Below are 26875 nucleotides of genomic sequence, written 5' to 3'. Positions count from 1 at the left end.
CCTCAAAAGTCTGTTAAGTGTTCCTTATATACCTGAGCACTTTCTCTCTCCTGACGGTTACACCTCTGGACACGTGGCTCGCATCCAGCTGTACACGTGTCACCATCTGGAGCTCCCTCCACTTGAGCGTCACCTCTACTCTTCAAGCCATTCGACTAAGTTACCCATACAAGGAGTAACTTGGTGCAGAGCTTACCTTGGAGCGCGACCCCTTAAGTGGCGAGCACGGGGTGTCACCTTGCACACCTTCTCTATGGTCTCGCCTGCCGCTATCACGATCTGCTTCACTTGCATACCATGCATGTTCTGGGAAGCTGTTCCCTTGCCCCGACCTCTAGTTAGGGAATGATCATCTGATAACCTCATCCTCCCCTGCTGCGTGACAAGCATATCGCCAGTCCCCGTACTTGTACCCCTTGGAAACCTTAAGCAAGCTTTCCTAATCTTCCGGCGATGTGCCCCTTTTGGCGGTCTCTAACCACCTGATCTCCTAGTACTCACATATGGCGACTATGACGCAACTCTGGTGACCGCGGGTTACACACACTAGAGATTGGAGAACGCCAAGTCAACGATCGGCGACTACACAGACTTCCTGATGTACTTCCCTTCTGTCAACCAGGTGCCCCGTTCAACACGCCCATATTATCCCTTGTTGCCACGTCATCACTCCCGATTACCTGATCGGTACAATTATTAATACCAATAATACTATTATTATTATGAATATTAATATTATTATTATTAAAATTAATAATACTATTGTTAATCTTACCAGGTAGCAAGATTTCTTGATTTTAATGCATTTTGAACCAGATACATCAAGTACCGAGGTCTCTGGTTCTTGTCCAATTTTGACGGATACAATATTATTATTAATAATATTATTATACTATTATCATGAATATGATTATTCATGTTATTTTTATTGATAATAATAATTATTAGTATAATTATGATGTACTGATTAAAAGTTTGTTATCTCGATTCCCTCCACAAAATGGTTAACCTTATTAATAATATTAAAATTAAAAAAAAAATATTCATCGATATGTCTGTACACTGTATAGAAAGGACAAATTATGCTTCTTCTACTTCAAATATTGCTCTACCGTACTGTTCTATATGGAATCTAGTGAATCTCACCAATAATCTACCTATTTTAAAGATATCATTATCATATCACACAATAAATAATATAATAACTAACATACCATATTTATAAAATGTTAGTTTGTTGTCGTAGTATAACATGATACAGATACTGTAGCCTCTTCTATATGATGGGGCCTACTATTTACAATGGTTATGGTTAAGCTTTTGCTTTCTTCTTTTAATCTTTCTTTGTTTCACGATTACGCTACTTCTTCCTTTGTTCTTTATGTGCATGGTTTTTAATTTGACATTAACATACCAATCTTGCAAGCAAATTTTGATTTACTCTACAATCCAGGGGCAGTTTCAGCCAAACCATATATGGTAATCAATATACTTTTGAGAACATTTACAAAAATGATAACAATGGTTTATGCTACACAAAATTTTCACTCGTTCCTTATTCATCCTTGTTGGTTTGTTAAACCATGAATTACCCTAAAGACATCTCTTAAACATGGTTTAGCAATGAATACTACAGGGAAACTAGTCTTTCAGCAGTTGATTCCACATAGTTTGGTATCAGGTCCCTTAGTCTTGAGGACAAATGGATCAATTCTTACCCACAGCAAGGAGAAAATAGAAGCCAATAGAACTGACCAAATCACAACAATGGTGGGTGTGCGGTTTTGCCGACCCATCAAACCTTTAAGGAATGGATACAGATGGACAATGACCCAGAAAGAAAAGAAGAGCTTTCCAAATAGTGGGCCCCAGGATTGGTACCCATTGTTTATGGCATCTGAGATTCCAGCCACAACACCAACAATGTTAATGATCAAGATAGTGGTTGGAGGAATTAGGAGAGTAGTCCACTTAAAGGTGTATAGTTCTCCAAACTCCTCATCATCTGTTGCCTTGGATGTAACAGTGAAGTTGGTGTCAATTCCAGCCAGAACCTTTAGCAGACCTTGTATCACAGCAAAAAGATGAGCTGATACCCCACCAATCACCCAAAACTGCTCATTTCTCCACCATTCTTCAATGCTCACTCCACTCCATTTCAACTCAAGAACACCAGTTGCAATGATTGAAGAGAAGAGAGCAATAAAGTACAAACCCGCAAAGGTGCTTATCTGGATCATCAGCAACAGAACAAGTAGCATTATGAGTAAAGAATCTTAGTACACATGTTGTAAGCTCGTTGAATTAGGATTGAAGAACTTATCCTTTCAGCTATAATGGATTAAAAAGTTAGTCCTACTACATAAACATGATTAGCAAAAGTGGAAGGTTATACCTTTATACGAATGTCATGTACAACTAAGTTCATAATAGGAAGGGGAAGAATAAGATCCTTACCGGTGGCATGATGAATTTGTCAGTGAGTAAGCAAACTGCGGGAAGAATACAATAGGCAACAAGAGGAATGGAGGTGAATGGATACACAGTTGTGTTTGCATAGGCAAATCTCTCAAGCCACTTTAGCTTCTTTTCCTTGAGGCCATACCATAGAGGGCAATGGTGACTGAAGAAAATCTCAATGGAACCAAGTGCCCAACGAAGCACCTGATTGAGACGATCTGACAAGTTGATTGGAGCAGTTCCCTTGAATGCAGCTCTCTTTGGCATACAGTAAATAGACCTCCACCCGCGGCAATGCATCTTAAAGCCTGTTAGAATATCTTCTGTAATAGATCCATAGATCCAACCAAGCTGCACATTTGAAAAGAAAAAGTATTAATTGGATATGCTAATTCTCCTAATTAAAACACATCATAAGAGACATGTTATTAGCGTACCTCAAGTCCCCATTCAGTTTTATCTTCATATCCACAGCTGATCACATGAATGGCTTCTTTAAGCAGTGCAGCTGGACTCGAAGAAGGAGGCACACCACCCTCTTCCATCAAGGTAGAAGTCACAAAGATAGAGGACTGTCCAAATTTCTTCTCAAAATTCATATGGGACATCAGCACCTCTTTGTCATCATCCATCCCTATTTAGTTTAGACAAGTGACACAAGGTTGGAAGTGGTAAAAGGAAAGAAATCAACTGAGACAAAAGTTTATTTGTAACAAGAAAGACTAGTGATTTAAATCAAAACAAGAACCTTTTAGGCTTGCAGCAGCCTCTCCATTTGCATCACTCTTCTTCTCCTTGTACTTCTTGCGGCTTCCAAAACATGGGCAGCAATCACAGCTTACCATTTTTGGACGCTTGGGACCCTTTGGAGGATTATAGCCATACAAAGCTTGCCTCCTGAAAACACACCCAGTCCCCACATATGCAGGTCCTTGAATACCATCTAGACCCTTCATGTTAATCTGCAGAAAGACGAAGAAAGTTGAATGATCAAATATTCTGCTCACAATGTTTAAAGAAAGTCATTTGCAAGGAAAAAATCCTGCTAGCTTTGAGTTTCTTACATCAAAGAAAACTGTGTTTCTGTTGGCATAACGATCATGTGTATCAATACCGTCAAATCTTTGAGGAAACTGAACATAGCAAACCTTCTTCCCGATCTGGGGGTCCATCAAGAAGCACATGGCCTCTCGGGCAGCCTTGCTGTTATTGACATAGTGATCACAATCCAAGTTCAGCATGAAAGGAGCATTTGTGAGAACAGCAGATACCCGAACCTGTAAATTACAGCGTAGGGTCATCACATATTTGCTATGCATAAAGGTCAACGAGCTGGTGATGCAAGTAACAAAAGGTGTTCAGTTCAGAAACTCTACCAGAGCATTCATAGCACCAGCTTTCTTGTGGTGTTGAAAACCAGGTCTTTTCTCTCTGGAAACATAAACAAGACGAGGAAGCTGGTTTCCTTCAGTATCAAGACCCCCATTGCTTCCAAGAAACACTTGAATCATGCCAGGGTGATCCTTAGTGTTGTTTCCTGGCCATGGTGTCCCATCCTGCATAATCCATCCTCCCTGAGGAACTTTCTGGGCTTTTGCAACAAGTGCATTGATCCTAACCTTAAACTCTTCGTATTCCCTCTGCCATTTACACGATCCAAAGCAAATCAATCTCTCTAACAGATATCAAAAGTTTGAATCAAATGAGTTAGTACCATAGATACAATTCAATCTTCACCACATCAGTCCCTAAATGATGGAAATTATTTTGCGGTTCCTTAATATGCTTTTAGTTGCGAAATTCATGATGTGAAAACTAGTATATCATGTCAAAACTAAACTCTTTGATTATTTATTTACATTTTTCAACATTCTTTTATCTTCAACGAAAATTGGTATGGAAAAGCATCACTATTGATTACGATTCCAGCTAGTTCTCATAGTAATGCAAACCTTCATGGCTCGACGCTCCTTAACAAAGGTGGGTTGCACTTTGTCCTTTAAGTAGTCTATCTTCTCACTGAAGTACATCTCAGGTGCCCGAGGTTCTATAGAAAATTTCTTACAAAACGGTACCCACTTCTTAGCAAACTCTGCAGTTTCTGACAGGGACTCAAATGAACACATTGAGGCTCCATCATCAGAAATATAGCATGATATCTTATCCACTGGGTAATCCATGGCCAAGATTGAAAGAACAGTGTTTCCCGTAACCAGAGGAGGTTCCTTCATTGGATCCACGGTACTAACAAAGACATCTACAGGAGCAAGCATGTTTGGTTCACCTTCACGCTCGTACCTGAAAAACATGTTGGTAAGCAAGAAGTTTAAGATTTGAGGTCTCAACATAATTACCCTATAGAACTCCGTGTATAAATTTTACACACCCAATCACAACTTCAAAAAAAAATCAATTTTCTACTGAAGACTGTCTCTAAAATAACCCTTCATCTCAGAGCTGTGAATTTTTGCAACCTTTACCTCATGGAAAGACGGTCAAGGTAGGTCTCTCGATCAATGGGAAACCATTTGGGGAACTGATCCAGAATCCATGAAAAAGCAAACCATATTTCACATATGATAGAGGTAAGCCACAGCCCCATTGCATCACGTACAGGATTCATAAGTCTGTATCTGAGGAAGAAAGCAAGAATGACAAGACGGGCCACAATCACCATTCTATATGGATTGATTTTGCTAGATGCTATTGGTACTTTCCTTGAAAGTGGTTGCCTTGCTTCCTCTAACCTGCAATGCCCAGAATATCAGTAAAGGGGTGGCCATCATGGGTATATATTATTTCGTTCATGGTAGTTGATTATCAATAACTGCATAAACACAGTTTTCTAAAATGTAGTGCAGGAAGCATACATGGCTGCATCTGGATCTTCATCAGGTTCAGGCCCCAAATTGCCTTGCTGCAACTTCCAGTCCTCCATCCTTTCTTTCCATCCATCCTCTTTCTTTTCATCCCATCTGGCACTCCCTGCAGTAGTCATCATAGCATGCCACACATTGAAGAACACTAAGAAAAACATTTCAAGGAGCTGCATATATTCATGAGGAAAAAGGTTTCTATGCTACTAATAAAGAGGGCTGGCAAAATAGACCACTAACCAGGTTCAGACATTGGATATGGATGCACTCGTTTATGCAGTGAAGAAGACAACATCTGCTCCCCATAACCATTAGATGATATTGGGAACTCCCCACTAACCTGCATTCATGCATGCATGAAATTTTATAGTTGTATGAGTGAGAACAAGTTAATGGAGAGAAAATGGTGTGAAATCTTACAGGCCTAGAACGGCCCCCAGAAATGACTGGTATTGGGAACTGGGAATTCTCATCATCTTCAGGACCTCTTCCATAGCTCATTTTTCCATGAAGCATGGCCTCTGCAGCATGGCCATGCTTGTCCTTTTCGTCATCAATATTGAACTCATGCTCAATGTCATCCACATCCTCCTCCTCATCATCTCCCTCCACCCGCGGGCTCCCTTAATGAACAAACAGATCAAGATCGTATCAGGCTCCCTACTTGTTTTAATCACGAGTTCAAGTTCAACCAAATCAAAATAGTTGGAAAATTTGAGGGCTATTCTTGAGCTTATGCTTATTAAAAGAAAATGAAATGGTTCAGTTTAAATCACTATTTTATTCACTCTCCCTGGTCATGTGTTAAAATGTTCAAAGAAAAATTCAGTATCTTTCGAAAAAAGGATGTAAAAGGTGATATAAAAGCAGTATCATTCGAAAAAATGATGTAAAAGGTGATATAAAGTCTATCATAGCAAGATTTTGTATATCACTTTATAATGTGTAAACTAAACAACATCCAGTTATATGTTATATGTTATATATTATGAAATTTAGTTAGTGAGATCTCCAAGAACATGCTCCCTGCTCCCTGGCTTACCTTTGAGACGCTTATATCTGGTTTTGCACTGTGGGCAAAGCTGGCCCCCTTCTCTCCTTTCATACTCATAGCAAGGCCTGCACACTGGAAAACCACACTCATTGCAAGCCACAAATAAGTCTCCATCCACCGTGAGTCCCACGCCATCACCACAAATCTCACATACTTGACCATCCAAGTTCTTCAAAGGCTTGTGCTGCACCAAATCCCCATGACATAATAGTACTGTTAATCGAACTGTTCCACGAAAACAAACACACACACTCACAAAGAAAAGGGTCTTTGACAGCACTTGTTCTAGTAGTTTTCTTTCACTATTGCTACTACCACAACATTACCTCTTCATGGCCATGAATGACAACGAGCTCATTGCGGTTATGTGAACCAGCGACCAGTCCAGCGCTGGCTTCCATGTCTTGGTGGTGACTTGGTGAATGGGACAATGGGATATGATACAACACAGCACAATGGGGTTCTGTAAAGCTGAGGTTTGTGATCAAAGGTTTGTGTTTTATGAAGGAAACTTGGTGCTGTTGAACGGCTTGGTATCCCTCACCAAATATGTCCACATAAGGGTGCTATTGTTGGTTGCAGGGTCCCCATTGCCTTAAAGCTAAGCTTCGTCTATTTTTCAACCACCATGGCTTCGAAGCCTTCTCGAACAGGCTACGTTGGTGTGTATCTTTTTCAAAGCTTCCAAAAGAAATTACAAGGCTCTAAATATGTCTCTGTTATTTTCACCCTTTGATCAAATTTTAAGTTGATTTTTGCACAATGTTAATTTTTCGGTTGCTCATAAATCATAGTACAAGCTTAATTACTAGTGGGTAAGACGTGATAATGTGACAAATCAGTCTGATATTGAAAGATAGACTGATGTGAAAGGATGGTTAATTAGTATCAATCAAATTGAGTTTTTTTCTCCTTTCATGTTGGTCAGTCTAAGAACAAGTTATTTAAGAAATTTAAGCAAAACACGGATCAAACGAAAGTAATTTCAGGTGGGTCGAAGTCATTAATGTAATGCATGAATATTATATATAGATAGATAGATAGATTGTTATTCATTAGTATGCTTCTATGGTCAAAGACTTTCTCAACATGGAACGAATGAAGTTCATATTTATCTCATCAAAGGTATCGTATTTAATTTCTATTACTTATTGTATGTTAATTAGTATATTTTTTTTATTATTTTAAATGCATATAAAGGATAGATGGGAAATAGGATATACTTGGCACAGTTAGTCCTTAAAAGACTGAAAAAAATATTTTAGTCATTAAATGTGTAAAAAAATTAAATAAATCTTTAATATTAGTTTAATAACAAAATAGTCTCTAATATACTATTAATTGAATATAAAGATATTTTAATAACAAAAGTAATCCAACAAAACTTAGCTATAGAATGTAATTGTAAGACATTTATACATTGAGAAAATAATTTATATATATATATAATGACTAAATTGGCATCATCTAACACATTTAAGGATCATATTAGTGCTTATTTATTCTTAAATAAATTTTAATATAATGTTTTTCAAATTAACTTATGTGACGAGATAAATTGGTGATTATTTATCCTTAGATAAATTTTAATATAATGTTTTTCAAATTAACTGATGTGATGAGACAAGTATAATCAAAATGTTCACATGTATACATTTTGATCTTACTAAAGGGTAATTATCATCATGTAATTGAGTTATGGAACGAACAAATTTTCCTCTTCCACCTAGTGAACTCCCTTAATTTGAGTTTTGGTTGTTTCACTAAGTAGTTGATGGATAGTTACAAAAGATTTTATAACAACAACAAAAATATTTGTTGTCACATAACTCTTCAATGAAAAAATTTCAACATCTTCATAAAGGATAACTAAATTCAAATATCTCTCTTCAGAGCAATTTTTCCAACATTAGACACTTTAGGGAGATCGTCTAATGGGTGTCTATGTGAAAACGTCTAATAGGTGTATAAGTGAGACTGTCTAGTCCTTCTTCAGTGAGACTTTCCAGACTTTAACGAGTTGTAATTCTTCATCCAAGTTATCATTAATAAGGTCTAGAATCTATGCAGATTGTCAAAATCAAGATGAGAGCAAAATGTATTTAAATACCATATTTAAGAAATTATTCTAACTATGATTAAATTTCATCCAATTACACAAATCTCATCTACATAGTGGGTTTTACTCTCAATTACAGTCTTAGAAGATGCTCTAAGAGTGGATAGAAATGAATTCATCGGTCCCTCTGTAGTTCGACTAGACACGAGTAGTGGTTGATGAAACTCGAGATGCTATTGCTCGAGTGTTATTTTTGACTTGGCCAAGACATTTGGTCATGTCAGTCTCAACAAGGACAAATGTATTACGTTGTTTTATTTTTTGTTTGTTTTTCATTCGTATAATTTTTGTCAATGTTGAATTAACATTTCCTTTGTTTAGAAATTTTTCTATCGTGATAAGTAGGTTATGAGAGATAACCTATTATTGATGATGATAAGATGGTAGAAGCTCATGATGATCCAATATCTAAGATTTTGACCATATGGAAGAAGAGTGATGCAAATAATGAAAGGAAAAGGTGAAGAGATGAAGAAAGCTTATGAAAAAAGGAGCAAGGAATCACGCCACTTGAAAGGTGAAAGAATTCCAAGATGAGTGGTGAGGAGTCACCACTTGAGGTGCACTACTCTCAAGATAAGACCCATGAACAATTTGTTTGATTCAAAGAAAACCCAGCCAAGAAATGAAAAGTTCATTAACGTATTAAGTAACATATATCATTACTAAAGTTAGAGTTATGCTTGACACAAGCATTTCAAGTAGAAAAAGTAGAACAAAGTCATTGCAATTCATGTACCTTAAGGTTAGACAACTTTTAATACATATAATAATTATTTTATATATAAGTTGCATGGAAATAATTTTGTCACTTGCTTCTTGTTTTAGTATCATAAGCAAGCACATTTATTTGAATGTGACTACTACATCATGTACTGGATGAGAGTCATCACTTATACAAGTATTGTTGATTCTTGGACAAATGTAACTCGTTTTGACATTTGCTAAAATATATTTTACTTTTTTTAGTATTGCATAATAACATGAGTCAAGTGTCTTAGTTATTTAATGATCAATCTTCATTGTTCCAAGATGACATGCAACAAATAAAAGAATGAAGGGCAACATTTCTTCTCCAACATAGATAATGTAGTTAGGTTTATTATGTTGTTTGGCTCATTTAAGTTACATAGAGTTTTTTATTCAACTTTTAGTACAAATTTTTGGACTATATTGCATTTATATCTAAACAAGTTTACTATGTATTTTAGGTTCTCGTTTTAAGCCAAAAGTAATTGAATTTTTTTTTTTAAATAGTATCAATTTTTAGGTCAAACTATGCAATGTTTAATGTAGATTTATGTCGAATATAGTCTAGTCAGATGTAAAGTTATGTTAGACATTACATAGTCTAACATAAAAAGGCTCTATAATTATCCCTTGTATGATACCCACTTACGGCTATTGTGGATTAGTCCAACGTAGAAATGCACTTTTTACTTGTTAAACGTCTAATGTAAAGTTATGTCTCTCACATCCACGTTGGACTTTTACATGACGTAGTTTGCCTCAAAAAAATTATGTAAAATGCTTCTATTGTAGTAATGATAATAATAATAAGAAGAAGTTTGTGTAGCTTCTTTGGACAATAACGACAACAAAAAAGCAATGGTAAAGAACTCTCACAGGCATCAAACTTGTGACATGTGGATAAAGGAATCTCGTAGCGACATAGAAAAACGAGACATCACGATAGTGAGAATTCACAAGCAGACAAAAGTTGAGAGTGAAATAAAACAAGTGAGAGGCACGCAATGCATTTGAGGGGCAAAATGAAGGCATATTATATCGATTGTTCCTATCAATCAATGTAAAAGCTCAATTAAAATAATATTGCATTGGTTTTGTATTCTAACCATTGTAATGTAACTCTCCTATGACATCAAGGACACATTTTACATCAATTACATGAGTAATCGTTCAATATTATCACTACGTCATTTTTCACTTTCGACCATGCTGACATGACAACAGGTAAAAAAGCGTTGTCTAAACCTAAGTTCACGACGGCATATTTCACGCCTGAAAAAACGTTGTCTAAAGTTAAGGCAACACTTTTCCTACCTTAGGCAACATTTTTTAGTTGTTGTCTAAGATTAAAAAAAAATGGTGTAGTGTATAAAATTGTCATTGTGTTTTAATTCATATAATGATTTCCTCCTATAAGTGACATAATATATCGATATAAAAGTCTATTTCACATTACTAAAGGTTCGTAAAAAAATTAAACTAAAACAAAGAAAGAAAATTTGAAATTCAAATTTCAAAAATAAAATATAAAAAATTGTCTTTCTAAAAAAAATGCTCTTATGCTTTGATTGTTTTACCTTACCGCCTTAAGAAAAAACTTTTCTTACTTTGATGAGTTCCCTTTAGTCAAATTTTTCTATTCTTTAATGGGTTTTCTAACTAGACTTCAATTACGATGTGTTTAGTTCTAGGAGAGCACTCTTCACATGAACTAATTTGAAGTGACTCCCCCGTTTGTTTCACACGATTTACAAAGATTTGAGATAGTAGATCTGCAGGTGACCCCACTTTGGAGTCCCTCGTATGTGTGAGCATATTTGAAGGGAAAACCAGATAGATAGTAGAGAGATTGTGAATTTGTCTTTCTTTTCTACAAGCTTTATCACTCTGCATGACAAAGATTCTTAGCAATGCAGAGATTCCTAAAGGATTCTTGAAGACCAATACTTATTGTGTTGATCACGGGTAGGTAAGACTTGTGTTGATCACGAGTAGGTGAGACTTTTACCATGACATTAAAAACCTATACTGATTAGTGTGTTGGGTTCACTTTGAACCTTCAAATCTTGACATGCAATGTTGTGATTGGTGTAAGGTGCTTTGTTCTATTGTCATCAACATATATATTACTTGGTTGGTAATGATAACTTTGAAGATAGATAGTACTAAAGGTGTGTTGATGTTGTTGTGTGAAGACGAGTTATTGATAGAACTTGATGTCAAAATGAATGAATAAAGTGAGATTCATGATTTCGTGATTCATAGATGAAGTTTGATGTGTTTTGTTGAAACAAATACACAAAGTAATGAAAAGCATAATCGGTTGTGAAAAGAAAACCATACAATTCATTCTCATTCTCATTCTCATGTAGTATCTTACATGTTTATCACCGTACAAATATTTTATATCCAATAATCAATCTTTATTAATCAAATTTATATTATTAAATAATAATGATAACAGACACATTGTGCATAATGATGTGAAGGGTTTGATCTTTTAATTCTAAACACCTATTATAACGAAAAGTAAGTTAGGAACGAATATTATACGAAAACATTTTAACTATAATAGAAACGAATCCTCAACAAAAAGGCTTTAACATCACAGCTATAAAAAAAAGAGTAAATTTGAGAATCAATGGTAGATTCCAGAGAGAAAGAAGAGAAAAGAAAATTAATAAAAACAAAAACAACTACTATAGTATACAACGTGTTGCTTTAAGGAGACTACGTTGTTTGCAAGCTAAAAAACATGTCAGCATTCTTGGAAAAGAAGCACTTAAAAGCTAAGCTACCCTCAGATCATTAGGTACGTAAGTTACAGCTTCTACATATAGCGATTGAGTACCCTCTCTCTGACTCAGACCACAATATATATAATAAAAAAAAAGGCATATGAAGAAGTTTTATTGATCAGAAAATGATGTTTTCCCAGCAAATACGTACACTTCTTGTGATTTAAGACTAATACTAGTCACCAGTTTTGACATGAACCATTGAAAACTATCAATATTACACTAATTTCAACCATTCAATGATAATAATGATGAACATGAATAACTTTCATAGATGATTGATTAAACCAACCTTAATCAAACGAATGTGAAAGAGCCTATTTAACTTCACACAAAGTTTTCAGTTACGATAGGACATTGGATATTTTTTTTTATAAAACTCATGTTAGGTGGTATGTGTTATTATATGACAAATAATATAAAATTAAAATTATAAAAACATCAAAAACTAGATCAAATCTAATATAAAGGAAAACAAATAAAACAAAATTTTATCTTTTTTCCCACCGACAATTTCACAATTGATCTTACATTTGAATACTTTAAACTTGAACTAATTTTATTTTAAATTATTTTTTTTAACTCTTTTATTTGAATGAAATATTTCACTTACCACCAAATGTAAAAAAGTTGTTTAAATATTAAATAATTGTTAATAATTAAAAATATTATTGATGATTTTCTTTAATGGATTGTGTTGATTTTATTTTTTAGTCAAAAATTGTCAAGATTTTTCTAACTAGAAACCTTTTTTCGGATTGATGTTGACGAAAACTGTTTTTAATTATATTAACTATTATTATTATAAAAACTTATTAAATAACAATAATTTAAAGATAAAAAACAATTTATCATTATATTAATTAATTTAAATATTATTTTATAAATTAAAAAATTATTAATATTTAAATTAATTTTTATTCCGAATAAAAATTTATAATATAGTTAAATTCTATATTTTTAGTAGCGATGATCATAAAAAATATTGAAAATTATTTTAGTCTCTTATTAAGATTTACTTAGAAACCATTTTTTAAGTTATATTTAATCTATTTTAGAACTAATTTTGGTCAATAAAAAGAATAAAATTAAAAACTAATTTTTTGATTTCTAACTATCATATTACTGAATACTTAATTTTTAGTCATTCTTGTTTGGATTTAGATACTGGTTTGGAGTAACTAAACTTTATAAAATTAATTGTTAATTTATAAATCCCTTGAACTAATATCAAAAAAATTTCTAATTTGTTAATTTTAGTATAATATTGAAATAGTTAATATCAATTTAAAAAAATCAAACTAATTTTTTATTTTTTAACTTTATTTAAACATAAATTAATAATAGTAAATTAAAAATATTATTTAAATTAAAAGTTCTACAAATTAATTTAATTTATATATCCAAATCTAGTGTAAGCCTCTACATCTCTTCCACTGTTGAAAGATTCAGTGAAAGATTCAGTAAAAGATTCTCCTGAAAGTGAAGGATCTCTGCATCTTCTCGGCCAAAAATGCTTGAAGATAGTCCTATACGAGGTATTGTTCTTTGATGCGCTGAAAAATCTTAGGTTTCGTCATTTCTTTCATGTTTCTCTCGATTCTCTCCTTACATTACAACGTCTGAAAATCAGTTTAGAAGGTTACCTGATTGTGACATTTGGAGGAAGATTTATAGTGCCTGACATGCTTGTAATGTAAGTTGATATTTGGGCAATTGTGTTTGTCACGCATTTCCTTTTTTTCAACATCATATGAGGGGACAGATATTAATATGGGCTACTTTCATTTCTATTTTGTTCATGTTCCTCAGACTCTGTTTTCTCTGTATAATATGCGTGACAGAGAAAGATCAACATGTATAACTTCACTCACTCAACAATAGCTTCCCACCAGTACCTCCTTCGTAAATGAGAAAATTTATTGTCCCTGTAGCATTGTGAATTCAAGTAACAATCACTTAGATTGTAGTACTATTGAAGTTGCTGCAAGCAAGAGATTTAATTGCTAAAGATGTAACTAAAGTGCTTAGGATTCTAGGGGATGACAAGAATATAGAGTGCTTATGTTGGCTTGCTTACTTCACCACAACTACTAATTAATAAGTACCAAATTTATATTGTTTCAAGAAAAAACTAGTCAAAATCTCTCATCCAACCAAGAGAAGAAGTATAAGAAAACTTAATTAATTTCACATATAGTAATGATGAGGTTGGCCAATGAAAACGGTGTGGTGATTTTCACAAAGAGCTCTTGTTGCCTCTGCTATGCAGTCAACATTCTCTTTCAAGAACTTGGGGTGAAACCTCTGGTTCATGGGATTGATCATGACCCTGAAGGTAGAGAAATGGAGAAAGCTCTATTGAGGCTAGGCTGCAATGCTCCAGTCCCAGCTGTGTTCATAGGGGGGAAGCTAATTGGATCCACCAATGAAATCATGTCCCACCGCCTACTTGCACTACAAGAAATTTTGATATTAACCTCTCAAAAAAACTCACACAAAAACTAAAAGAGAGACTAAATGATAGTTAGAGTGAGTTTAGTGTCCTTTTAATCTTTGTGTGAGTTTTTTGGGAGGCTAACATCAATATTTCTTATAGGGTGGTTCACTCACTCCATTGTTGAAAACGTACCAGACTTTGTCTTGAAAAGAATAAGCTGGCTTGAATCATTAGAGTAGTCAGATTTGTACCATGTAACACTGCATCGTTAGTTTGGATGACACACATGGATATGCCCTCGGAGTTGGAGTGAGTGACAATGGTAAGAATGACACGATGTAGAGGATGGGGATGAAGATAACTTGGATAAAAATCACAGTGACGACTATCATTTGATCAGAAAATCAATATCTCTGTTGGCAATGAACTTTTGAGGATTATATTCATTTCTCGTTGACTGTATAGCTGGAAAGGAAACTTCATGCATTTCGCCAAACTATCGGGTATGGTAAGTATGGGAGGTTGGAACTTCATTATAAGGAGTATGGTGAGGTGACACCTTTATGATGAAAAAGTTGAAGAAAAGGGTGTTCTGGCTTCTAGTTTGTTCATTTGTTCGTGCCAGTGAAGTAAATAACTTATTGATGATTCATATTTAGATCCAAAGACTTGAACATACTACAGAACACTCTTCAGCTTTTTATAAGATTATGTCATCACAACCAACATTTCATTCCATCAAACTGCTTACAATTTTATAATATATAACAGTTGACAATAATAAACCAATAATTGAAAAGTAATAAACTGTTACCTTTTAAAAGTCAACTCAAAATCTGTGTATAAATTATTTTCTTTCTCTGCTAGTACCAACATACTTTTGGATTCCAAAATGAAAGCCAAAGTGTCATATTTTGGGTTGGCCAAGCAAGGGAATGATGGCCAGTCTCATCTGACCACAAGGGTTGCTGGGACATAGAGTGTGCTCTTTATGGGCAACTAACAGAAAAGAGTGATGTGTACAGTTTTGGCATTGTGATTCTTGAGATGATGAGTGGAAGAAAAGTGCTTGATACCATGAATTCATCAGTTGTTTTAATCACGGATTGGGCATGGACACTCGCAAAATCAGGGAACATTGAGGACATTTTTTACCAGTCAATAAGAGAAGAGGGGCCAGAGAAGATCATGGAAAGGTATGTTGTTATTGGAATACTTTGTGTTCATGCAATGGTGGCTTTAAGATGTTAGAGGGTGACGTTGACATACCCCAATTACCTGACAGACCAGTGCCACTGGTTCATGATGAGACCTTCCAATCTTCTTTGTTGCATGGTTTGCAAAGGATTCGATTAATTGTTGGGGTTCTTGTCACGTTTGTTTTATATGAATTTTTATTACTGTGTCATATGAAAAATTAAAAACATTAAAATAATAGAAATTAGTCTTAGATAGCTAAATAAAGAATATAAAAAAATATTCCCTTTTTCATTATAGCATTATCAGAGTGTAATTTAAGTTACTATTCCTTTGTCAACGTCAATATTATGACTAGCATCTGTCTTTGTGGTGAAAGTGGCCACTTAATTCAAGTGCTTACATCTGTTGAAGATGATGTAACTCGCATGCCGTACACATCAAAAGAAGCTTTGTAAGTTTGTGGAGACACTTTTTGTGTTATTCTATTTCACTCCAAGCCTAGAGAATCATCTGGTATACACACTTAGCAATCATTTTCTTAACTTCGTTATTTGATTAATCAACATGCCTTTGTTATCTATTATATCGTTTGTTGGAAGTTGGTGAATGAGATATGTAAAATAAAGTAAAATAAAAATTTGTGTGATTTAATTGAAAAAATTGAGATTAGTGTTCATCATTTTCTTTATTTTTTTTATTTTAAAAAATATATAATATTATATCTTTGATTGATATTGATGTTTATATAAAATTTATTTATATTGATTCCTCGCATATAAAATTATTAAAATAATATTCTAAATATCGATTTCTCACATATTTATAAAAACTCATTATCATTAAGAACAAATGTTAATAGCAATTAATATTTTAAATATATTCCTAACATTCAAATATGTTAAGTTTTTCAATTATCATTTAGGTCAGATGCTTATAAGTACTTTCCAATTCAAGTGTTAAGAATAAAATGAAAATATTAATCATCAATCAAGAACAAAATATTATGTTTAAATATCAACTCAATACATAAGAGTTTGAACAGATTACTCTTAGCTATTCATGTTGGTCATTACAAGCATGAAAAGCAAAAAAAGAAGACCTAAGACATTTCTCCTTTACGACTATCTCCTTTACGACTATCTCCTTTAGGATTTTCTATCTCTTTCTATTCTCCCAGTGATTTATGGAGTTATCTATCACGCCTCATATTTAACTTAGTTGGGCTTTGCCTAAGTGACTTCTCGTTTGGGCAAGTCTGGGCTCGCTTGGGCGAGTTTGACAAGAAAAAACCCAATTACACTGCAGTGAACTCGCATAGGTGAGCCTGAGCGAGTTTGAAGCGAGTTTTCAATGTTTCAACTTTCCCTTTTCATCTTGTTTATTCTCCTTTAGCCTTTTCATCTCCATTTTCCCCTATAATCCTGAAATTAACACAAATTTGGAAATAAATCGTGTTCATTCATATTATAATCACAAAATATGTAAAAAAGTTTAAATTCATAAATTAGGGGTTAAATTATAGCTAGTTTATCAATAAATATCCATAAGTGTTTGTTTTCTAATATGAAATATGACACTCATCACAGTATATGACAACAAACCATGAGAAAGATTTGGCTTCTTGTCCTCGTGATGTTCTACCATGGCTTTCCTTCCATGGGAATCTTCCCTGATATACTAATGCCCTTATCTTTGGTGAATATCTAGTCTAATGCTTTGAAAGCAAGGAACCTTTTTTGCCTTGTTAACCAATGAGGTCAACTTGTACCGTACATCCAAGCTTAAAATTTCATATATTTCCATTTCTTCTATTTTTTTTTATACAAAACATGTTTACAGCTTGTTCTTGTTCCCTCTACCCCTTTGTATTATACACAAAAGTTATTCATACTTTGTGAACATATGTATATTTTAACATGTAGTAAGCCAAATTGGTCGAAATACCTCAACTCATGCGTGAGACTATATATTTGGATGGTTCGATAACGGGTGACCTCATAAGCTCAAGAAACTCAACAAGTATTTAGAAAAATTAGAAAACCCAAATGTAAGCTTAAGACTACTTAAGTGTTAGAGAAAAGCCCAACATCCCATGATTTTGGTAAGTGTTAATAACAACAAAGTATAAAACATGGTTATGTTTTATCTATAAGACGAAATATTTATTCAACAATAAATCATGTAAGACGCAAATGTTTCATCTGTCAAACAATGCAACATTGTATAGTCTCTGTGCATCCACTCTTAAACTAACATAGTACTTCAAGAATATCTTTATGCTTATTCTATGTAGCAAAGAAGGTCAATTTCATTTGTCTTCCAAGAGGATATGGAAAAGTTTATGTCACATCAATGATCTCTTGGAAATTGAACAAAAGTTGTTTTTGGTTCAATAACTCCCTAATGTATCTAGTGTATGCTTTGGCAATCCTAGAAAAGTCCATTTGCTTCGTACTGCTCCCTAATTTACACACTTTCAAATAAAGACACCATGTCCAAGGAGAGATAAGTACATTGGGATGTTTCTTAATGAAGAAACACCATGTCCAAAAAAGAATTTTCAATGACTCTTTTCTTCAACATCTATAAAGACATCCTTTGAAGAAAAGAACAAGAACAAGTTTGGTTTTCAAAGTGCTAAAATATTGTAAAAATATTTTTTGTACCCTAAAAGCTCTATAAGAACATTGTTGTATGTTTGGCAAACTAGTATAGTGAGTTTAAAACTTGTAAACGTCAAAAGGTGCTACCATTTTCTAGTGAGCAAACGTGTGATCTTTTGATCACACCTTAGACAATCTTTATCTTAGTCAAGAGTGATTATTTGTTAAGTAATACTCGTTAGGTTAGTCAGGTGTGACTACAAGCTAAAATAGTACTTATGATTTTTAGCCAGAAGTAGCTAAGTGTTTGAAGAATACTTGACGGGTTAGCCACGAGTGACTACGTTCCGAAACAAGACTCGTACAAAATTTTTCTTATGAATTTCTTAATTTAAAGAATTAAAATCATAATTATTTAATTTAATTCCTTCTATCTTTAAACATCATATATCAATCTTTGCCATCCAATTCCTAATGCTTTGTTTGTATCCACGAATGTACTATGCATGTGAATGGACAAAGACAAATATCCCCTATTTGTATCCAGTCATTTGCACGGACGTAGAGGCGAGGAAAGACGAGTGAGGAGGTGCAATATATCCTTGTTGAGTTGAAGAGGAAATGGAACGAAAGATCAATATGATTGGAAATTATTTTTATTTTTATTTTAATTTAGGTGAAGATCATTATTCTATTTTCAAATTTGATGAAAATGATGTTTGGCTGAAATTTTAGTTAAAAAAACTAAAAATCATCAAAATTCATACAAAATAAATTTGAGATGACTCCATATTTTAATATGATGCTCTAATTGTCTCTTCTAAAGCTCACCTTCCAACATCTAATATAAAGACATTTTCACTTTCCAAAAAAATATAAGTTAAATATATATTTGGTATTTATAAAATATAAATTTTGTAAAATTTAATTGTAGTCATTTTAATTTTTTTTCCGTTTATGATTTCCTTAATTTTGAGATGTATATTTTTTGTTTTTAAATGGTTTAAATAACATTTTATAAAAAAAAAAACTGATCTAAATGGTGTTTGAAAAATTAAAAACGCTGTATTTCTAAATTTGAAAAACGAGCTGTCAACAAGATTAGAAAAATAGAAAAAATACTATTTCTTATACGGGACATACGAAATTTTTAAAATAAAAAACTAAGCTTTAAATAGTTTAGTAAATATTTATTTTCGTGATAAATTTTTTCCCAAATAATATTATATAACATTATTACTAATAAGTAATCCACGCTGTAGTAAATGGGTTTGTTATTTTCTCTGTATCTTCGTCATTGTTCATCAACACAAAACTGTAGTTACCGAAATCACATCCACTCTTTCCTTCCGTAAGCACTCGTCTTTCTGTCTCTCTGCAATTCTGATGTTCTATCTTTCTAAAATGTTTTTTTTTTTTTTAAATTTATATGATTATATATGTATTAATTGAATATATGTTCTTGAATTGAAGCTTTTGAGGTGCAATTCGTCTATGGTGGAAGTGGTGCAGTTTCAAGAATTCATCAAGTTGAAGCCTTTTCAGTTCTGATTCATCTGGGTCTCTTGATTGCTAGGTGCTGATTTAGTACTTTAGGGTTTCAATATAGAAGCTTTGTACTATGTCTAGGTTCTCGTTTGCAATGAAATGCTTCTGGGCAGCTTTGTAATTTCTTATTACCCTTTTATTGTTTCGTGTTTTTGTGATCAAAGTTCATAGCTTTGAACGTTTCACCCAAATAGTGTACAATCAACAATTATCACAGCGTTGCTACAGTGTTCTTTTTTCTTTTTTAAGATTTTTTCCTCTTCCAGTTCTATCATCTTCTTTCTATTTGATTATGTTTGGAAAAGAATTGAAAAATATCATCGATAATTGATAACTCTCACAGCTGCTCGCTCTCCCTATCGTTGAAACAAAATATATTGTTATACAATAAAAAAAGGAAAAAAAATTGTGTACTGTTTGTTCATGGGAATCCCTGGATTGAGCAATCAGAATAATGGGCAGCAAAGATTAGGCATAACTGAGCCTATTTCATTGGCTGGACCAACTGAGGATGATGTGATCAAGACGCGAGAACTTGAGAAGGTGTTGTTTGCACTTATTTTGAATTCATGTATGTATTTACTAGGTTTTCGAGTGTTACTTTATGCTGAATATGGATTCTGGGTGTTCAGTACTTGCAAGGTGTTGGATTGTACGAGAGTCAGGAGGAGGCTGTGGGTAGGGAGGAAATTCTTGGCAGGCTGGACCAGGTGGAATTTGTTTGTGATTAATGCAAATTTATTTCATAAAGTTTTGTCCACCCAAAAGAAGTACTTGGAACTGTAGTGGACATCATTATGAATATTCTTTTTTATTCTGCTGTTGTGGTGTGTATTAGATTGTGAAGATTTGGGTTAAGAACATCAGCCGAGGAAAGGGGTTCAATGAACAACTGGTGCAAGAAGCAAATGCCAAGATTTTCACCTTTGGCTCTTATCGATTGGGGGTATGGAGCTATTCTTATCTTCCTGTCTTTTTCATCAGTGCTACGCGATTTAATCTTTTTGCCTTGCATTTTTATTGTATCCGAGCATATAGTGCCTGCTGAGAAAGCATGTATAGAGAAATGATCTGGGACTGAGTTGAAGAAACATGATACAATCATTAACCCTTTATATATTTCACAATGATTATTTTATATGTTGCATAGAAACTATTGAGACAAACCACTAGCTTTGACCTATGATGAGGTGAAGACAAGAATCTGTCACACACAAGATATAGTTGTTGAAACCTCGTTCTAAATCTCCAGCATTATGAGCCTGCCGACCCACAGTAGCAGTAAACAGACACTTCTGCACATCCATTGAGTTTTTTTTTTCCATGTTTCCTGAAACCTTGATAATGGATACTGGGTTGTACAGACAAAATTTTCTGAGATTGTGGGGCAAATATAGAAAAACACACAAAATATGAAATTAGGACCAAAACTGAGATCAAAGGCTATGCAATCCAATATATTGCAATATTTTTTTCATTATGTTTATTATTTTACTGAATTCTTCACTCCAAAACCTGTAGGTGCATGGCCCTGGAGCTGATATAGATACTCTTTGTGTGGGACCTAGACATGCAACCAGAGATGTATGCTAATTCTTTCAATTTTATTGTGTACATATAGTTTTTCTAGGTCATATCTTGTATCAGCTAAAGTTGTTACTAAATGGGCCTCAGGAAGATTTCTTTGGGGAGCTATGGAAGATGCTATCTGAGATGCAAGAAGTAACAGAGTTGCACCCTGTGCCCGATGCTCATGTCCCTGTAATGAAATTCAAGTTTAATGGAATTTCTGTCGATCTCCTGTATGCTAGATTAGCTTTGTGGGTTATTCCTGAAGTAAGTGATTTATATTTTATGCAAAAACAACTAAAATTGTTTTAGGCACAGTTGTTGTTCCTGTCTGTTTTATCTCCACATCTCATTCGCAGAATTTTAGACAATTTGAAAGCATTCTGAATTGAAGAAGATTACATGATATACGATAGATGCTTTTGATAGTATCGTATTTTTCTCCCTGAAATGTTACAGGATTAAAGATTAATAGATTTTTCATCAGTGCTTACTATTAGGGAAGCAACTATTATTTTTTTGATGATAGAACATTTAGGTTGTATCTTGATTTATTCTTTAGTTTTTAAATACTATTTTATAAAACAACTTTTAGAATCTAATTTTTAGAAAGTAGAAGTAGGGAAAGAAGATGTGAGGATGCAAGGAACACGAGTCATAGAAAACTGACAGTAAAAATCCGAAACAACTTATAGACTTTATAGTTTTTTATTTAAGAACTGAAGAAAAAGAGATAGTTTTAAGAAATGACTCTTATTGTTGTTTTTTGTTTGCTTCTATTTTTTAAAATTAAACAGATTTCAAAATCAGGAAAGAAATAGACCCTTAAGGGCTGTTTACTTGGAGAAAACATTTCCTCTTTTCACCTTTTACTTTTAATTTAAAAAAAGTTACCCTGTTTTCACTTTGTTTCCTGTTTCTAAAAGTATGCACTGGGAATAATGTAAATAATTTTCTGTGGTTTTCTATTTTCACCATTTCCTATGCAAACTTTTAAATACAGGAAATAAAAAATGAAAATAATTTTTTTTCCTCAAATGGCCCTTTAGTTCCTTTGAGAATTAAACTTCTACAGATGTGAATACATCTCCTTTCCCCCATATGTGATTTCTTCAGGCTTTATGAATCTTGTGTAAATTGTATCTTACCTTTAGTTTACCATTTAATACTGATGGATTTTTTGTGCAGGACTTAGATATATCACAGGAATCAATATTACAAAATGTTGACGAACAAACTGTTCGTAGTCTTAATGGTTGTAGAGTAACTGATCTGGTCCTGCGATTGGTTCCAAATATTCAGGTGGTGGATATAATATTTATACTTGCATACATTTGTGTTTGGTCGGCTTTTCTGTGGCATTATTATCATATTGATTGTGAAATGCAGACTTTTCGCACAACATTGAGGTGCATGAGGTTTTGGGCAAAACGTCGTGGTGTTTATTCAAATGTATGACATTACCGCACAGGATGGCTTGTTTGCTATTCTGAATTTGTTCACTATTTCTTGACATGCTCTTCTGATTTTCCTAATTCATTCTCTGACTATTTCTGGCGCAGGTTGCTGGTTTTCTTGGTGGTATAAATCTGGCATTGCTTGTTGCTCGAATATGCCAGTTATATCCTAATGCACTACCTAATATGTTAGTGTCTCGATTCTTTAGGGTATATACTCAATGGCGATGGCCAAATCCAGTCATGCTTTGTGCTATTGAAGAAGGATCTCTTGGACTACCAGTTTGGGATCCTAGAAGAAATCCCAAGGATAGATATCATCTAATGCCTATAATTACCCCTGCTTATCCTTGCATGAATTCTACATACAATGTGACATCAAGTACATTGCGTGTTATGTCAGATGAGTTTGGGAGGGGAAGTGAAATGTGTGAGGTATGGTTTCATGATTTTAAGAATGTTTCTTAAAAAATTCTGGAAAAAACTCAATCGATCAATCTAGTTCATTGTCTACAAATATAATGTTTAGAAATCGAAACAAATTTAGTTCAAAATTGTTTCTCTTGTTTTTTCCTGTTAACTGTATGGGGGCTTCACCATTGTCCCAAGATGGTTATATGGGGCAGTTATACTGTCTTCAAGTTAGATTTCCCATGATCAGATGATTCGGCAGTGGGACAGTTATTATATTGAAGCTATGCTAGATATCTAGGGTGAAATTAACTTATTTGATAAGTTTGCATATACTTTTGAATTATAGGCAATAGATAAGTTTATATTTTTATCAAAATAAAATACTTTTTCCAGTATTAAAGTTTTAGTAAAAGGAGTGGTTGTTGATCCATGTTAGATGAGATAAGTCTTGGAAGTTGGTTGGTTGCTTGAAGTTTTCATAAATGGAATGAATGTCGATATTGTGGAAGCAACAGTACCCTGTGGAAATTGATATGTTATGGCTTTGATTTTGTTAAATATAAATTTTTGGTATATCGTATAGTTTTTTTGTGATGATGATTGGATCACATCAGTTTTATGTTTCTGGTATTTGTAGGCTATGGAGGCTAGCAAGGCCGATTGGGATACTCTTTTTGAGCCTTGTCCCTTTTTTGAATCTTACAAGAATTATCTACAGATAGACATAACAGCAGAGAATTCAGATGACCTCCGACAATGGAAAGGCTGGGTTGAATCTCGTCTCCGCCAATTAACATTGAAGGTAAGACACTGTATAATTTATTTATTTTTTGTTAAGTCACATTTTCTTCTACTCAAGGGGTTGCATAAAACTGTGTATTGTCTGTTTCCAATTTATATATAACTAATTTGGCTGTTCTTAAAACTTCTAGATTGAGAGGCACACTTATGGTATGCTTCAATGCCATCCACATCCTGGTGAATTCTCAGACAAATCTAGACCTTTTCATCACAGTTACTTCATGGGTCTGCAGCGTAAGCAAGGAGTTCCAGTGAATGAAGGTGAACAGTTTGATATAAGGCTAACTGTTGAAGAATTCAAGCATTCTGTTAATGCTTACACACTATGGAAAACTGGAATGGATATCCATGTGTCTCATGTGAAACGCCGCAACATACCTACATACATATTCCCTGGTGGTGTCCGACCTTCCTGCCCAGCAAGGAGCTGCAAGTTGGAGTCTCAAGGAGGTAAAGGAGCTGCAGTTGGAGCAGATGATATGAAGAAGAGAAGGAAATCAGAGGATGACGTGGATAATAATTCAAAGAATTCCAAGTCCCCTGTATCTTCACCTCTCCCCAGCAGGGAAGTTTATGAAGATACGACTCCTATTAAATTGGATGAATCAGAAGTCAATGGTATTGACGGACAAAAGAGCAAGAAACTTTGTCTGAGATCTCCAGGGGAGATTCCTTCTGGGGATAGTGAAACCAATGGATTTGTAACAACCAACCAACTAGTGAACCCTATTATTGCTGCTACTGATACATCTAGTTCTAAAGAAGAAGAAAACCTAGCCATTGAAAAGATTATGTCCGGTCCTTATGATGCACATAAATCCTTTCCAGAAGAACCTGAAGAGCTTGAAGATGACACTCGGTATAGAAATCAAGTCAAAGATACTGGTGGGAACATAAAAAATAACGTAACTGAATCTTTAGTCCCAAAGCCTGGAGTGGCAGAAGAGCCAATTGTTTATATGGAAACTAGTTCAACTCGTTTATGCTCCTCTGAGGGATTGGAGGAGCTTGAGGTTAGCTTCCTTTTATGCTTCAAATTTCAGAAAAATTGGTTAGATTCTTCAATAAAATATGCAGCAATTTTAAATTGTAGATATCATTTCCCTAGCTTGCTATTTTATGTACCGAAGTTGCTCAAAAGTCAGTCCAATCTGCATAGGAACGGATTTGTTGGACTTGTTTTCATAATCTGCCTTATGTAGTACATATGCATGCACAATGTCTGGTTCCTTCTGTTGGTTGTACTTTTGTATTACTATATTCTAGAGAGAATCTGCTTGCAATTTTTCCAATGTTATGTAGTACGAGTAACAACAGCATGATATATGTTAGTATACAAATGTTTGATGAGGTTATCTGGGTCCATATAGATAATAGATAGTGTCCGGATATCTTGACACACTCCCATGTGGCAAACTCCCTCTTGACAATTGCCAATTTGGGATTTGTTTTTAATGAGTTGTGGGGCCTGAATGGTTTCAAAAAATTGGAGGTATTGGCATAGGACAATTTGAAATTGAGTTTGGTCTATTTGGGTTGTTTCTTGGTTTCATGTCTAGGGATTGTCCATCCTCTTCTCTGATTTCGTTCCAGCAGCATTGAAGGTGGTGGGTTCATTGCGGAGTTCTAGTTTGGTGTGGTCTGGTGTATTGCTTGGTGCGTGGTTGGTGTTTGTTCATGTTGCTGCTGTGGTGGTCGGTTTTGGGCTGTTTGTTGGTAGTTGTGTTGTGGTCACCCAAACTAGATAACCATGATGATAAGATGAAACCAGCTAGTGACTAGCAGTAGAAATTAGTATTGTGCAAAATAAAAAACTTAAATGACCAAACCACATCTGCAATACTGCAGGAGTTAAATACATGGGAAATGTAAAGACTTTATATTGTCCTCTATCATGTTCTTAAAGGATGCCACGTCACAGTTGTTTTCTGGGTGTTAAATTGCATGAATCTGATAGGTTCATTTCTGAATTTAGATGAGAGTGTCAATTTGTCATTTTCTTCCACATATTCTAAAATATGCATTTGATACTTATTTTATTTCTTGATGAATTCTGTTCAGTACAGCAGCATTGAATGTATGAAAATAGCAAAGTTATTTTACCATGCAGTAGCATGCGGTTCTGACCATTCTTTTTTCTCTCTTCACTTGTCTCTCTTCCTTTTGGCAAAAGCCCGCTGAGCTAACAGCACCATTGTTAACCGTGCCTCCTGCTCCTGCACTGAAGAAGCCTCTTATCAGGTATATAATATCCGCTATTAATATTCTACTTGTCCTGGTTTCCAAACTCCTACTTGTACTTGAGACTTATTTTGGTTGAGTCTTTATTTTGTTCTGGTTGACTCGTTATTTTCAGGTTGAACTTCACTTCCTTAGGAAAAGCTGCTGACAAGAGTTCTTAGACACTTCAAACTTAATCTGCAGCTATCTGATTTGTGTAAAATTGACATTTCGAGTTCCTCCTTTATTTATTATGATGCAGTAAATAAACCTGAGCTAGAAAAGCGATCAATTTTCTTTGATATGTACGTGAGAATATGTTGCACCGGGAAAATAAATACAGATTTTGATAAGTTGTGTGTAGTCTATATATATTATTAGCATGAATGTTTCTTGGATGAGGAAACCCCAAGTGTCAGACCGACTAGAAATAGTTATAAAATGCAGCATGTAAGTGTAATAATCTTCATTTCACAAACCAGTTTACAAGTCTATTTTTTAAAATTTAGTTAGATTTAAACACTATAAGATCTTGCACATTAACTATTACACTATCAACAAATTGA

At 34.1% G+C, this 26875-nt stretch overlaps 2 protein-coding genes and 1 pseudogene across 3 annotated transcripts; 2 read left to right on the top strand and 1 right to left on the bottom strand.

Moving 5' to 3' along the window:
• Positions 1–1459: 1459 nt before the first annotated feature.
• On the bottom strand, positions 1460–7067 carry LOC137821190 (cellulose synthase A catalytic subunit 7 [UDP-forming]). The gene is made up of 13 exons (XM_068625665.1): positions 6717–7067; positions 6379–6574; positions 5757–5959; positions 5577–5676; positions 5331–5445; positions 4941–5207; positions 4413–4758; positions 3837–4100; positions 3525–3737; positions 3209–3422; positions 2898–3094; positions 2458–2811; positions 1460–2231 (listed from the first exon to the last, which is right to left on the bottom strand). The coding sequence occupies exons 1-13, from the start codon at positions 6789–6791 to the stop codon at positions 1650–1652; spliced, it is 3126 nt and encodes a 1041-aa protein (XP_068481766.1). The 5' UTR covers positions 6792–7067; the 3' UTR covers positions 1460–1649.
• Positions 7068–14254: 7187 nt separating this feature from the next.
• LOC150025268 (monothiol glutaredoxin-S11 pseudogene) lies at positions 14255–14588 on the top strand (annotated as a pseudogene).
• Positions 14589–19523: 4935 nt separating this feature from the next.
• Positions 19524–26662, top strand: LOC137820577 (nuclear poly(A) polymerase 1). 2 transcript variants are annotated; one of them, XM_068624723.2, is made up of 13 exons: positions 19524–19651; positions 19774–20391; positions 20481–20558; positions 20687–20794; positions 21370–21432; positions 21523–21684; positions 22606–22719; positions 22807–22869; positions 22980–23309; positions 23926–24090; positions 24221–25102; positions 26263–26330; positions 26446–26662. In XM_068624723.2, the coding sequence occupies exons 2-13, from the start codon at positions 20272–20274 to the stop codon at positions 26489–26491; spliced, it is 2199 nt and encodes a 732-aa protein (XP_068480824.1). In that variant the 5' UTR covers positions 19524–19651; positions 19774–20271; the 3' UTR covers positions 26492–26662. The 2 variants fall into 2 exon arrangements, with proteins under 2 accessions (XP_068480824.1, XP_090151354.1); XM_090295228.1 differs by having other exon boundaries at positions 22606–22869.
• Positions 26663–26875: the final 213 nt, after the last annotated feature.

This window comes from Phaseolus vulgaris, chromosome 9 (genome assembly GCF_051622355.1).
Source record: "Phaseolus vulgaris cultivar YP4 chromosome 9, ASM5162235v1, whole genome shotgun sequence".
NCBI lineage: Eukaryota > Viridiplantae > Streptophyta > Magnoliopsida > Fabales > Fabaceae > Phaseolus > Phaseolus vulgaris.
Note: the sequence above shows the minus strand (reverse complement) of the source record. Positions and strands in the feature narration are given on the sequence as shown.

What these genes read in the sequence shown, in the direction of transcription:
- LOC137821190 (XM_068625665.1), bottom strand. Translation starts at nt 6,791, where the DNA reads ATGGAAGCCAGCGCTGGACTGGTCGCTGGTTCACATAACCGCAATGAG. An exon ending in CTTGACCGTCTTTCCATGAG is followed by an intron (nt 4,759 to 4,940) that starts GTAAAGGTTGCA and finishes CATGTTTTTCAG; the next exon opens with GTACGAGCGTGAAGGTGAAC. An exon ending in ACAAATTCATCATGCCACCG is followed by an intron (nt 2,232 to 2,457) that starts GTAAGGATCTTA and finishes CTGATGATCCAG; the next exon opens with ATAAGCACCTTTGCGGGTTT.
- LOC137820577 (XM_090295228.1), top strand. Translation starts at nt 20,272, where the DNA reads ATGGGAATCCCTGGATTGAGCAATCAGAATAATGGGCAGCAAAGATTA. An exon ending in AGACGCGAGAACTTGAGAAG is followed by an intron (nt 20,392 to 20,480) that starts GTGTTGTTTGCA and finishes CTGGGTGTTCAG; the next exon opens with TACTTGCAAGGTGTTGGATT. An exon ending in CTGAAGAAGCCTCTTATCAG is followed by an intron (nt 26,331 to 26,445) that starts GTATATAATATC and finishes CGTTATTTTCAG; the next exon opens with GTTGAACTTCACTTCCTTAG.